Source organism: Monopterus albus, unplaced genomic scaffold (assembly GCF_001952655.1).
Source record: "Monopterus albus unplaced genomic scaffold, M_albus_1.0 scaffold301.1, whole genome shotgun sequence".
Classification (NCBI taxonomy): domain Eukaryota; kingdom Metazoa; phylum Chordata; class Actinopteri; order Synbranchiformes; family Synbranchidae; genus Monopterus; species Monopterus albus.
The window spans coordinates 109,788-124,466 of NW_018128181.1; the positions used below are offsets into that span (position 1 = coordinate 109,788).

Below are 14,679 nucleotides of genomic sequence, written 5' to 3' on the forward strand. Positions count from 1 at the left end.
CGGGACGGACTTCATCTGTGTAAGGGGTTAGCCCAAAACTGATAAATGTATTAGGCTCTGTGTTTCTGTGCTTTTTTTCCTGCTCTTCTCCAGCAGCTTGTCTGAAGGAGGGAGCCCTGGGTTGTGTTTTGTAATCCTTTTATATATACATATTTTTGTAAATAAACCAGCACTAAAATCAAGAAAGACGGACTCCTTCCTTACTCAGATCTGTCCAGTAAAAGAACTGGGGTATAACACTATTTTTCCAGCCTTGCACCACGGATGGCATGCACCAAGCTACAAACGTTGGGAGGTGTGCAACCAGCTGAAACCACACCAATGCACACTATGCACCAGTAGTTGTGAAACCATATTCGGTGCGAGCATGTATCCTCATTAAATTAATCTCTTAAATTGCTGACTGTGATATTAGGCGTTCCCAAACCTGCTATTCCCTAATGGATTATGATTGCTGGGTCGATGAATTTAGTAACTTTGCACTTACTTACATGGTAAAAAGTGATAATGCTAATTTCAGTGCATGTTTAAATTGACAGGAAGTGATAAATAATCCAGAGGCTGACTCAAGACACTGATACAGCACATGGATTATGAATGGCATGATTTACTGTAAGAGGGTAGGGCTGTTACTGCAAAATGAAAGTGAAAATGAAACTTGCTTTAGCTAAATAATAAATTTAACAATGCAAAGTTGGGTTAGAAAATGTATGGTTTGTCAAATGCAAACCTATGATGCTGAAAATCTCTTAAAGAGCACAAGACCCGTGTATTTCTTGGGGTGAGAAAATTACATGTTTTAGGCCAGGGCAGCAAATGACAGTTCTTTTCATAGTTGTTGAAAGTGGCTGAATTTGTTTGCCCAGGTAATCGTCTGACTACAAAATGTTGAAACAGGTATGTCTGTGCAGATTCTCAGTCATCCAGGTCATAGTAAGCTGGAAAAAAAAAAAAACTTTGAAAAAAATAAACTGGACTAGGTTTCTAGGTCGAAGACGTTTCACCTCTCAATCCAAGAGGCTTCATCAGTTCTGACTGACTGGTGTTGAGCCAGAGATATTTATCCCTCTCAGTGGTGTTTCAGTCCTTTGAAGGCCAACAATGTCTCTTAACGGGGTCGTTATAGCACGGTACCAGTGAGAGTCGTTACCTGTCTTTGAATCCTCCCCTGTCGGCCGACGCCTATTGTCCTGGTGGGCATGTTTGGACAGAGATCGGATCTCTGCCCAAACATGCCTCTCAGCTGACACTGGGCAAGAGGCAGGGTACACTCTGGACAGGTCGCCTGTCTATCACATGGCTGACATGTAATAAGAAAACACAGCAATGCCACCATTCCTACTGAATATAGCATGTATAATTGACTGAATTTCTGTAGCCTACTACACAATATACTGTAAAACAGTAGTTTTGAATATTTTAGGCATGAGAACTTCTGTTAGGGTGAAATGATTTCACAGCCCCTGCCCAGAATGTAATGTTGCTGTTAAATGGTTCGTAGTATCAGACAAGTTTTACGAGTACAAGTACTAGAGGGTGGTAACAGACCATACTCTGGTATCGATACATTATTAGTATGTACTGTATATATGTAAAAGGATCTCATGATAGCTACTCTGATGCAGCAGCTAATGTGGATCAAATTAAACAAACAAACAAACTTTCCTATTCATCTGAATGGGACATCATTTAAAAGTGCCATACAAATAAATTTGCCTTGCCGTTAGCCAAGCAACGATTTAGATAAAAATAACATAAATAAAAGATTAAATGTTTGTATTATCAATTAAGTAACAGTTTCTTAAATGAGATAACATGTTGCTTTTCTTGTTTAACAACACCTTTTGGGTTTTGGACTGTTGATCATACAAAATAAGCTATTTGAAAATGTTACCATGAGCTCCAGAAACTTGTGATAATGTTTATCCAAGATTTCTGTACGTGTTTAGACTATGGTAATTGATTAATTGATAAACCTAATACTTAAGAACTTATTCAATACTGGAAATAGGCATTAAATGCTCAAAAAAATTACCTAAAATGACATCTGATAGTGTAAAAACAATAATGATCGTTTGTTTTGAGCTGGGAGACTTCGCTGTTTTGTTTATTCACAAAGTTATTCAATGTCATTGTGTGAAACGTTTTAAAAATGAAGGGACACTCACTCCCTTATCAGGGCAGCTCCTATCCTCTCATCTGTTGAAGAAAAAAAAACAAAATTAGTGTAGCTAACGTTATACTAGTTAACATATTAAAATGTTATAGCTGCATCGTTATAACCACGGGCTCGCTAACTGTTACAATGTTGTGACAGTAGCATCCAGCTAATACAGACGATAAAATGTGCAGATATAAAGTGAATTAAGTGAAAAGGCTGTCATCTTAGGTTACTTTAATGTGGCCTAAACTATAAGTTAACTGTTGCCTTCTCAAACTTACCTGACATCCCGTTTCCTTCACAAGCCATGGTTTAAAAAAAACTTATGAGAAAAATCCGCAAGAAACTCGTCTTCCTTGATTTAGTGTCACTTAAAACATCTTTTCAAAACTTCAGCGACATTAAATACTATATACAGTTACTTCTGCTTTCGAAATGAACTATCATCCACAAATCGAAAAAACTTTCAAACTCTCACATATCTACATTGACATTATATTGAGTTGCACTCAAAAGAGGCGGCGCAAATGTGTGTTCTTTACATAAATTCATCCGTGTGGAAACATGGGTCATGTTTTTTTGTTTCTTCTTCTTTTTTAATCCATTTAAAGTGGCCATCACATACTCATTTCCAACCATTTAATGTTTAATCTTGGGTACTTCCAGATTAGCCTTGCCTTCCCTTTTGACCCAGATAAAAAAACATGACCCCCTATTTTGTGAGCAACTGTGAAATTTGCATCTCCCTAAACATACTCTGAGTGTTGCATCAAATCCGTTCCCACATTGCCAGGTCATTCTGGTGGAATCAGTTCTACCGTAAAATCCGGACTATAAGCTGCTACTTTTGTCACAAGCTTTGAACCCGGCGGCTTGATGATGCGGCTAATTTATGGATTTTTACGGGCTAACGAGCTTCGTGCCGCCAATACATTTAGCCTCGTCACATGAGACCGATGAAATTACCCAACAGTTCACAGTGGACCAATGAAACTGTTCGAATTAAATCAAATGCACTCACACTAAATTCTTCAGATCAGTCATTTTGCGCCTCATGCACATACCATCATCATGGAAAACGCACGAAGAAATGCATATGATGCAGCTTTCAAGTTAAAGGCGATCGATCTGGCTGTTGAAGAAGGAAATTGAGGTGCTGCACGTAAGCTTGGCATCAATGAATGGATGATGAGACGTTGGAGATGGCAACCCGAAGAACTGACTCAATCCAAAAAGACGACAAAAGCTGTGCAACATCTTTCTGTTTAAATATCTCATGTTACAACGTGGACACCTGCGGCTTATGGACAAGTGTGGCCTATATATGTACCAATTTAGTGGGCGCGCCTTATACTCAGGTGCGCTCAATAGTCCGGATTTTACGGTATTTATTTTTTTAAATAGACTGAGCTTGAACCACCAGAAACTTTGATATTTACTGGTGTTAAAAAAATCACAATCACCTGCTAAAAACCCAATACATGTGTATCAGGAAATATACTCCACTTTATTAAATTTGCACAAATAATTCAAAAAGCAAAACTTGTTTCTTTGGCTTAAGCAAAAATTCAAGGTTTTAGGAACCTAAAATATCAGCATAGTGAAAACTGAAATTGTGCCAACCAATTAAACCAGTTTGTTGCATCAATAAATGGGAGTCTTAATAACTCAGAATTTTTAATCTGTAATTGATTACAAAGTGAGAAAGGTTCAACTGCATTTCCCATTTACTTAGGAAAAGCCATGAAGTATACAGTTAAAAGAAACACAACATGTAACATTATGAACCAGTGTTGTCAGATTAGAGATTACACAGAGACCTGTTTCTGTTATTTTGCCTAGACTCATTAATATAAATGGTGTGGACAAAATAACAGAAACACTTCTCTATAATTCACCAGGAGCACAACTACATCTTCCAAAATCATACAGTTGAATTAGCACCTCTCTAAAACAGCTTGAGCAATACCTGAACATTATGCTTCATGAAGGAAGATTTATTACAGGACTGTTGTATTAGACTGTAGTAGTTTTAGCTATGCGGCGGTTACAAGAAAAGATGAATCTCTCATTTTGCTCAGCAAGTCTGGTGGGTACAGTGTAAAAACTTCTAAGGATGGGCCATAAATGTTATTACACAATATAATATTTCAAATATGGAATATAATTCCCTCATGCCTTGAGTGAATTTTTTTCAGATTTTGCACAAATGTTCATTCATTCATCTTCTATGCCGCTCAGTCCCAAACGTGATCGCGGGGGCTGGAGCCAATCCCAGCCAGCAATCGGGCGAAGGCAGGGTACACCCTGGACAGGTCGCCAGTCCATCGCAGGGCCCACAAATGTTCACTTGGACTCAAAGATGAACTGATTAGATTTTGGTTGTCAAAAGTCAAGATCAGTGACCTCACATCTGTCCCATTCCCATGAATTTGGTGAAGGCATACAACCTTGTAGAGGTAATTCTAGTTGTATATACTATTGTGACAGTATGGCTGTGGCTCTGGAAGTAGAGTAGGCTGTGTACTATAAATGTAAAGGGGGTGGGTCGACCCCCAGCTCCTCATATCCACATGCCAAGTTGCTTCTCCAAGTTATTCCCAATGGGCAGGCCAGCACCTAGTGTGGCAGCTCTGCATGTGAATGGTTCAGTCAGAAGCTAACTGTAAAGCGCTGCTCAAGGTAGAAGCATGCTACTATAGTATGCTAGTGTAGTCCATTCACAATTTAATGTCAGTTCCTTGGATATTTTGTTCAGTTTAAAGTTTAAGTCTAGTGATATTCCTTATTTTCAAATCCTTTAAACAGACCCAGACCAACAGTAGGTTGATCATGTGTTTGTATCCACAGCCTGATATTTGTTATTCCTCTGTGCTATAGAACAAAAAAAAAAAAACTGCGCTATAGAACTAAAAAAAACTATTTCAAACACATCAGTAAGCCACACTCTTGCAATGAGTGACATGTTCCTTCCTTACCATGAACAAACACACACTAATTTGACTCAAACCCAAACACAGTCATTCTTTGCTGAAATATCGCTGGCAAATGCACTAATTCCTTCTCTTTCAGTAATGTTTGTTAAAAATTACAATGACCAGCCACTTTAGAAAATTACTGAGCCTTTTAAAAATGAAACTATATATTTGTAAGCTTGTGTGTTGAGAGGTAGCCAATGGGCAGCCACAATTCCTTCTATTTCAGGGAGACATCTGTGTAGTTAATTTGGATCTGTAGATCTGTATGAATCTGTAGAGAACACTTAGTGAAGGAATCCCCCACCACACACACACACACACACACACACACACACACACACACACACACACGCACACTATAGATTTTCATGGTCATACAGATGAATAACTTGGCCTAGTTTAAAAGAACAGTTTACCATTTTGCGCATTTTCTTTTCGAGAGTGAGAGGAGAAGACTGACATGAATCTTGTGCCAAAAGTACAGACCTGAGTCAAAACCTGATTAGTCTAACTGCATTTACACAATTTTAAAAGAATCTGTGAACACCATATTTTTCTCAACTAAAGTTATTGCAAAATATTTCCACGTGGTGAGTAACGGCCTGAACGAGTAAGAAACCAGACTGTGAGACTTCCTAAAGATGGCAGAGGGCACTGGAACATCAGTAGCTACTGAACAGAAGCTGAAGCACCTTCAGCTGTGGTCAGGAGGTGTAGTAAGCGTCATACTATCAATAACAGAAGGTTCCGTGAGCAACCTCAAAAAATGGTGCCACATACCAGTCACTATTTACACAACCTTGTCTTTGAAAAACAGACAAGTTAGAGCTTCTGATTTGGCACAAGGATGATTTGTGACTGATCAGACAGTGTGAAGTATGTTGCATGAAGTCAGCCTCTATTGGCAGCATCCAAAAAGAAAACCAATGCTCACAAAGCTGCAAGATTCATCTTTGGCAAAGAACATGATAAATACCAGCAGCACATTCTTTAATTAATAAGATGAAGCTAAAATAAATGAGTTTTGACCAGATGGGTCCAGCACGTTTGACCACTGTGTTGGAGAATAGTGCTGACTGTGAAATATGAAAATAGGAGTGTGCAGATATGGGGCCACATACAAAAACAAACTTTTCATATTTGTGAATCACAGAGACTAAGAACCGCTGTTCTCATGTGAATCAATGTTTTCCTCCACTCCTAGCAGACATATTTTTAAAGCTTCCAGTCAAGTCATATCCTGACTCCAGCTCTGTATTTAACACAGAGAATGGTATCACTCTCCTCATGTCAATCTCAGAAAGAAAGAAAATTAGCATTCTCTTCTAATGCAGGGGTTTTCAACTTATTGTGGTCCAGGGACCTCCATTCTGACTAAGAGGTAACTCAAAGACCATTGTTGTCGGGTGGCTACACCAGATGAGCAATATTTTATTTCTCAGACACCTTTGCTTTTTTATATTTTGTATAATTGCATGAATTTGATTCTTCACAAACAATAAGTAATTCATAAAAATGAGTCTAAAAAACTCATTTTAAAAACCCTACAGTGAATTCCTGAAGGCATGATCAGGGACCACCTGCAGTGCCTTTGTGGACCACCAGAAGGCTGTGGACCACTGGTTGAAAACCCTTGTTCTAACATAAAAATTTCTCAAGTTCATGCTTAAAATTCATATAGCACAGACAATTTGCCATACCAAACTATTTCTATATACATGTTAACATTGACAGAAGTTTCTTGATAGATGAAAACAGCCCAAGCACATCTCTGAGTTCATCAGGGCACTGAAGCTATTACCTAGCAGTGCTCAATAAATCAGGACCATTCATCAAACTTCATGACGCCATCAAAGCCATGGTAGGTGTAGGGTTCCAGCACAGGACTGCAGGTCTCTTTAGCAAGGCAGGCCATCCTGTTGGTGTCACAGCTGTCCTCGCTGCCCGGGCTGAAGTACACAGCGTCAGCAGAGTAGATGGATGGGTCCTCATCAAAATAGTTGTGGGGCCGCAGCAAGACCCCGCCCCCGTTGCCAACAGTTACTGTGTTGGGGATGTCTTCAGCATGAGGGATGTGGAGGAAACCAGTGGTCACCCAGGCAACCAGGTCCTGGGGACACACAAATCATGCTAATTCATTTAGGTGAGTTATCTAGTTTAAGGTTTTAAAATGAATTTATATTCGTTTTTGTTTTGTTTTTTTACACCTAGACTCCATCTCAACATACCTGGTCTACAATGCTTTCGTTGTCTTCAATGTACTGGCTGAAGTCAACAGCTGGAGTCCAGATGTTGTTTTGACTATATAGACTGCTGCTGGTCTGCTCGGAGTCCTTGTGCTTGGTGATGGCAACCTTATACCTGGAGACAGACAGAAGAGGTGCAGTGAGAGGTGACTTTAGATTAGTGAGACTGATTGGCCACTCATGAGGGCAATAAGCAAAAAATTGTCTGCCAACACATCTGCAGGCAGCCTTGCTTGTGTGCGTGTATGTTTTATTTTTATTTTTTTGGCAATTAGTTTTTTTTTATTAGCTGTGGACATTTTTTATTTAATAAGAGGAGCAATTAGTGCTCACTTAATGTTCATTTTTATGTTCAAATATTTTGAATAATTCCATTATTTTCATAATTCATTAGTGTTCAGCAAATTTGCTACTTTGACATGCTTTGACATCTACTGGCTGTTTATAATAAATATAATCCAAGATATTACTGGGCCTGCTGGAGGTCATATTTCTTGCTCCTGTGAGTATCTGTACAACACGTTTTATCTAACAGAACATTTAATCATCAAAACAAAAAATAATTACAATCCTAACATCTGAAACTGTGATGTTTTTCCACTCTGTCTGTGCAGTCTCACCTGGCCCAGGACATGGCCCTCTCCTCAGCCTGGCTCTCTGGGAGGTGGTCACCTGAAAAGCTGAACACCTGCAGTCTGTAGGAGCGCTGGTGGCCCCAACGGTTGGTCAGGTTGCTGGCGATGTGGAGGTAGCGAGGTAGTGGAGTCTTGGAGTCGTAACGCAGTGCTGCCTCCTGTGCAGGGGTCAAGGGTTACAACAACAATGGTGGATTTAAAAATTCTTAGAATAGTACATATGGTATGAATATTACACAGCTGGTTTACTGTTTACTTGCCCCTTGTATGGGGATATGTACATGCAGTACACACTGTATCCCCTAAAGTTTGTTTTAAGAGTACGACATATGCTTTACCAAACAAAAACATGAAAACATGGAAAAATGTTACATTAATATAAACAGTGTTTTTTTCTGCATAAATATTCACAATAGTCTCAGTGTAGTATTTCTTCTCATAAATATGCACATTCACACAGTGATCTACAGCATCTACAGTATATGTAATAAAATTGTACCTTGTGAGTATGAAGATTCAAAAATGTAAAACAGACACATAAATTGCAATTTAGAATCATTCATTAATACTTTTACAATGTCTGGATAGCCCATATTCTGGGATTATAGTTTTTTAATGGTCAGTTAAGTATTTTGTTTAATGCTAATGTCATTTAAAATAGATTCCCCTCATTTTAGAAGTAAATGGTGATAATACTGTCCATACATATGCAATCTTTGAAAAAAATACCTCTTTAAGACATTCTGGCATCTCAACACATCATGTTGTCCATGACCTCCATTACCCGTACCTATTATGCTTCTTTCACTGTTGTTAAAAGAAACTTAAATCGAAGTGGATATTTTAAGGAAATGAATGAGGTTCAAGGCAGACCTGTTCTGTTTTAAGCTGACGCTCCACCAGCTGAGGAATCATCGCGTGGCGATCAGGCATCCAAGGCAGTGACACATTAACATACTGCATGTCTTTGGTCTGGAACACATTTTTCAAACCTGCAGAGAAAAGGATGCAAACATGTTTGTAACAATAATTGTTTTCTGTAGCCAGAATAGAGCTACAATGGGAATATGAATCTACTATTGATCCATGTCAGGTATTTATTTTTTTAACTTTATTTTATTTTTAAAAATGTATAACGCTGCACTAATAGATATTTTTGTGCCCACAATGGACTGTGACTATGTGTAATGACTGTCTAGTGATGAACCCACATGGAACTAACACCAACTCTGTAGTTCCCCTCAGCTCAGTGGAGTGTTTTAGTTCACGTCCTGTTTTAGCTTTACAGATTCATTGTCTCGGTTCAGACTATGCAGTCTGACAATTAAATATTGCATCTGTACATACAGTATATTTGCTTATCCAGCTTTAATCTTCAAATCAAATCACAATGGGCACACAGCCAGGTTCTGTGATTGGCCATTGTTGAAACCTGTTCCATTTAAGAGGCCTGACATCAAGCACATCACTTGGCCTATATAACATCTATTTAGGGTTTGAGTTATCACATTAGCCAATGACAACATTCTGTGAATCATCTAGTTTTTACTCTATATATGGCTTTAGAAGTGCATGGGAAATCAAATAATCAGCCTGTTTTGGACATTTTCAAGGCAGGAAAATACAGTTGCTGCTGGAAACCAATTTCCATAGGACTCTCTTTACTGTTGCAAAATATCAACAATCATCACCATGACAGGATGAAATTTACAGGGCACTGATACCTTAACCCCATTATTTTGTGTGTTGTGTAGCCTGCTCCAATTAACCATATAAAATATGGGTAACACTTTATAATAACTACACCTTATTCATCCTTAGTTAACCATGAATAAGCAAAAATTGAATACAAAAAATATGTTCGGTATCCTTGTGTCATGTCTTGATTTTGACTGTTTCAGATCTGCATTTCCACAGCTCAAAAGAGCTTGAGGTACTTTTTTACATATTAATTAATGCTTAATAAACCATAAACAGTCTTCACTTTAGAAGGGATCACAAAAAACAGTAACTAACAATTAACAACTCCCTGACATATTCATGCATTGCAGTATTAATAAATCATCTATTCATGTTTTATTAAGTATGAATGAACAGCGAATAACGACCTTATGCATGACCTTAGTCACCAGGAGTAAATCGTTAGTGAATGTGTTATTAAGTATGAGTCATGCTTAATTAATGCTTTTCTCATCATTAATTAAGTACTTATTCATGGTTAACTAAGGATGAATAAGGTGTAGTTATTATAAAGTGTTACCAAAATGTGTAATTCTGAAATTATTAAGTTTTTAATTCTGTGTAAGTCTCGAACCCATGAGCTTAATATTTCTAACACCCTGGCTAAAGCCCTTCCTTATAGTCCCATGGCCATGACAAAAGCATGAAACACTGGTGAAGTGACATGATATTTTGCTCTTAGGGGTAACAGACCTTTATAATTAACCTGTTTTTATATTGCTATTACTGTCTGCCCTGCACAGATACAGAGATGAATAGACTAAACTACTGCCACTCACCCGACACATCCAGGTCCACTTTGAAGTTGATGAAGTGGGTGTGGATATTGCCCAGGACCTTGTCCGCCACCTGGTGTCCAAATTTCAGACTACCGTCCACCAGGTAGGAGGAGGTGATGTAGCCGGTGGCGTGCACCTTAGCCTCCACTGATCCGGTCTGGTAGAAGATGAAATCCCACACGTAGTCATAGTTTCCTATAGCTGTAATGGTCCTGAACACTAAGGCGCTGTTCACCATCCCACCATAACTGTTGTGGAAAAAGTCAGCGAAGTGCCTCCGCAGGGGCTGACCCATGTTGTGCTCAAAGATGCAGATTGAATTCCTAAATCTGACCGGGACTGGGGTATCGATGTAGCGGTATGTGTCCACGTAAGTGGCCTCATAAGGGCAATCCACACCACGGACCAGTTCGTGTGCGAAGCGCCCTATCCCGGAGCTGGAATCCAGAAACTTGGTGAGCATTGCCGTCGGTGTCACCGAACCGTACGTCGACATGGCCTCCTGCACGCTCAGCTCATAGGCTATCCTCTCATTCTTGAACCGCACATCAAACACCCTCATGCCCGTGAGAGAGCTCAGCCCAAAGGCAAAGCTCCAGTCCAGGTACAAGACGTGGTTCTTGCTGACGCTGTAGCGCTTCCCTTCTGCGTAAAACAGCTGCGGGCTGACCTGCAGAGTCTTGTTCCTGGGTTTCAGAGAACCATAGTCAGACGGCTCCTTGTAAACGATTTTCTTCACAGAGCCAGCATTATATTTCTCTCTGAGTTCTTCCACCGTGTCGAAGTATTGGCCGTTATAGAACAGCCGCTCCACTTTCCACATAGACGCGTTTAGGCTCTCATGGTTGATCAGCACCTCTAAGCCCACCGGGTGGATGTACATGCCGCTCATTTCCCTGAAGAAAGATACCCAGGTCTTTCTGTCCCCGGATCGGACTCCACGGGGCATCTGCTCAAAGGCGTCCAGCTTCTTATCCTTGCCCACACCAAAACTCTCTTTCAAAAGCGTCCGCAGCTTGGAGAAGACTTCAGTCTCAGAAAACTTGAAAAGCAAAATGTATTCTCCGACGGTGACTTTCAGTCTCAAAAAACTCATAAAGCAAAATGTATTCTCCGACGGTGACAGTGCGCGCAGTGATAGGCAGATCCATCTTGTACCTCTCCATGGTGACATCTCTGTGTTCTGTCGGATTGGGAAGAGGCCCCACTACGTACTCCTTGATGAGCTTTTGGGCGCCGTGGAAGACCACCGCCGTCGCCTCTCTTCTCGGCTCGGGGCCTGTCCCTTCCAAGTAGGCCAGCGCTTCGGCTTTCTTTGGCAGAGAGAGGTCTATAACGAACAAGAAATTATGCGATGGCTTGGTGGTCTGCTTGGTGGATATGTCTAAGTCCTTCTGTTTTAACATGTACTGCTGGACCTGCAAGTACTCCTCCTGGGTGAGGTCAGCGAACACAAGACTACGCTCGTCGTGTTTGCCCCTTAGCGGGTGAACCCTCTGAGCAGCACATCTGGGCGTCCTGCTGGAGTGGATGCTGATCAGGACTATGTTGAGAATGATGGAAACGAGGACAAAGAGGATGAGCGCCCATTTCACCAGAGAGTTCATCTTTCGCTCTACCATTACGCACAGGCTTGGAGAAAGAATGAGGGGAGTGAGGAGTTAGCGGTCAAATGGTTTTGGAAAGTGGAGGCGCGCCACTAAGTCTTTCTTTTCCCACCCTTCTCTGCATGGGCCCCATAGCTATGGAGATAAAATACTATCAAAAATGTTACAAATGCGTGTTTAACGTTTTGTCTGTAACAAGTGATTTGTGTGTGTGTGTCATGAGGTTCACAAATGCGTGCTGCGCAATCTGCACGTATAAAGCCATTTCTGTGTGTGTCATGCTGTTCACAAATGCATGCTGTACAAACTGCACATAAAACACATTTTACACGATCCACGAATGCACGGTGCGTTTAAGGACACGTGGAAAACTCGGACATCTGAGTTTCCAAACCTGTTTCCCAAACAAAAGTATTTACACAATGCTATTCCAAATGGACATTACATAAAATAAACAAAAATATCTAATACATAACACGTTTTAACAGAGAACATTCCAGTTGCCTGCAGTTTGTGGTGCATGCTCTACATTTTTATATATATTAAATATATGCTCCACGGTTTGTCGTGCTATGCTAGATAAGTGGATGGCTCAATACGTAAATTCGAAGAAGAGACAACCTGTGACTGTTTTCATGCTAAACTTACTAGCGGTGTATCACTAAAACATGTCCCACTGAAAAACAACAACAAACTCCCTCGGGAGGAATATGTGCATCACTAAAATATGCCCTATTGAAAAACTATAAACTCCGCAGGGTGGAACACACAACAAACTGCAGGTACCCTGCCCCTCCCTCCTCTATGGAGCAAACAGCTAGGTTTCATGTAAAGTAAACTCTGGTCAGCTACACAGCCAACATGACTTTTTTTACGCATGCTGCTTGACTATTTTAGGCACTACTTTTTAATCATCTTTGTGATTATATGATTTCAAGCGAAAAAGAAAGAACAAGGCAATGTGACCATTCTGACTCCTTCACACTCCAACAACATGCAAGCATTTCATTTCTGACATTTTTAAAGCTGAAGTGCGCACACATTCCATTTATTTAAACACAGTTCTGTAAAAACGAAACACAACAAACAAACAAAGGGGCAGGGAGGCCAAGCAGGCACAGTGAGGACATGCAAACTTGATAGAAAAAAATACTGAACACAGCCGTTTCTTGCGTTAATCATGCTATTTATGAACAGATGTGTAATCTCCAGTTAAAAAGGTCATGAGACATGATCAGTCTTCTGACAAGATAACACACAACGACTCACTGACCACGCCTAGGGCGGAGAGGCTAAGCTGGTGGAACTAAGATAACAACTCAGCAATAAGCTATGCACTGTACTGTATAGAAAATACCTGAGGGGGCTGCCCCTTTGAGCATTTTCACAGAGACCACTCTTAAGTGTTCGATATAAAAGCTCCCTTTTGCAAGAATATTAAAAGCTACCTTGATAATTTTCAAAAGTCTCAGTTTCCTTTGTCTCACATTGTTAACTTTTTCTAACAAAACTCCACACAGAGAGGCCCCCGGTCAGCCCAGGCTCAAACCTGGAACTTTCTTGCTGTGAGGTGACCTCGCTAACCACCGCACCAATATGCCACCCAGCGTTCAAGGAATGATTACAAAAAAATAATAATTAACTCATTTTGCTCATACAATCAAGTGTGGTATCTATAAAAACTTCTAAAGAGGAGTTGTAAAAATGATTTAAAACATATTTCAGTTATGAGTAAAAACATTTTTAATTTCATATAGAAGCCTGACTCCTAATTCTTTTGAAATAAGAAGGTGATGTGTCATCACAGCTTCATTCAAACCTTGTCAGGATTAAACATTTACAGCATATTGTGCATATAATCTGCTGTTGCACACAAGTGGAAAACGTAGAGTATTTCCACTGTTATGTTGATGAGATCTTACAGTAGGATATACTAGAGTAGAAGTACATAGTAACCATAAACATTTAGGGAGGTTTTATAACACTAGTCACTTACTATACATGTAGGCTTCTGCCCCTCCAAATCAGTACAGGTTTACTGGCAAGTATATAAAATTATTTACATTTGTCATTATGCATTATCTTTTAAATGCACCAGATTTTGTGTATTTTACACTCAATAAATATAATATGGATGAAATACACTATAATGAATACACATGTGTAGCCCTGTGAGAGACTGGTGACCTGCCCAGGGTGTATACCCGAGGGTATGTATTATCTGTTGCCTGAAGAGAAACTGAGCTCCATGAAAGCATCATGAGCACCAAGTCCAAGATCTAGTGTTGCACTCTTCATGGTGCACAGGATCAAAAGTGATGCAGCTGAAGCAGACATATCATCTTCTTTATTCTATACATTCTTCTTCCTTGTTAAAACCTGGCACCTAATGCAACTCAAACACAGATAGTCCAGTCAGAGATCCTGATGGTGTTATGCTAATATCGGCTAATGCAGCTTGGAGCCTCTAACCTCAAGCAGAAGTGAGAAGTGGATAGAAAAGGTCAGTTCAGCTCACTTCTTTCTAACTCCA

The 14,679-nt window shown here is 39.9% G+C and overlaps 2 protein-coding genes across 4 annotated transcripts in view; both read right to left on the reverse strand.

The window, feature by feature from the left end:
* The window catches only part of LOC109973692 (apoptosis regulator BAX-like), an 8,822-nt gene extending 6,098 nt beyond the window's left edge, over window positions 1-2,724 (reverse strand). Inside the window, exons 1-2 of the mRNA XM_020623476.1 lie at window positions 2,443-2,724; window positions 2,169-2,199 (exon numbers count right to left, since the gene is read on the reverse strand). Of these exons, the coding sequence (XP_020479132.1) occupies window positions 2,169-2,199; window positions 2,443-2,470 (59 nt within the window). The 5' untranslated portion in view covers window positions 2,471-2,724. The remainder of the gene's footprint in view (window positions 1-2,168; window positions 2,200-2,442) is intronic.
* A 2,353-nt stretch (window positions 2,725-5,077) lies between these two features.
* aoc2 (amine oxidase copper containing 2) lies at window positions 5,078-12,256 on the reverse strand. 3 transcript variants are annotated; one of them, XM_020623501.1, is made up of 6 exons: window positions 11,664-12,256; window positions 10,540-11,614; window positions 8,894-9,012; window positions 8,006-8,178; window positions 7,368-7,500; window positions 5,078-7,249 (listed from the first exon to the last, which is right to left on the reverse strand). In XM_020623501.1, the coding sequence occupies exons 1-6, from the start codon at window positions 12,159-12,161 to the stop codon at window positions 6,959-6,961; spliced, it is 2,289 nt and encodes a 762-aa protein (XP_020479157.1). In that variant the 5' UTR covers window positions 12,162-12,256; the 3' UTR covers window positions 5,078-6,958. The 3 variants fall into 3 exon arrangements, with proteins under 3 accessions (XP_020479157.1, XP_020479156.1, XP_020479158.1); XM_020623500.1 differs by having other exon boundaries at window positions 10,540-11,596; window positions 11,646-12,256; XM_020623502.1 differs by having other exon boundaries at window positions 10,540-11,565; window positions 11,615-12,256.
* Window positions 12,257-14,679: the final 2,423 nt, after the last annotated feature.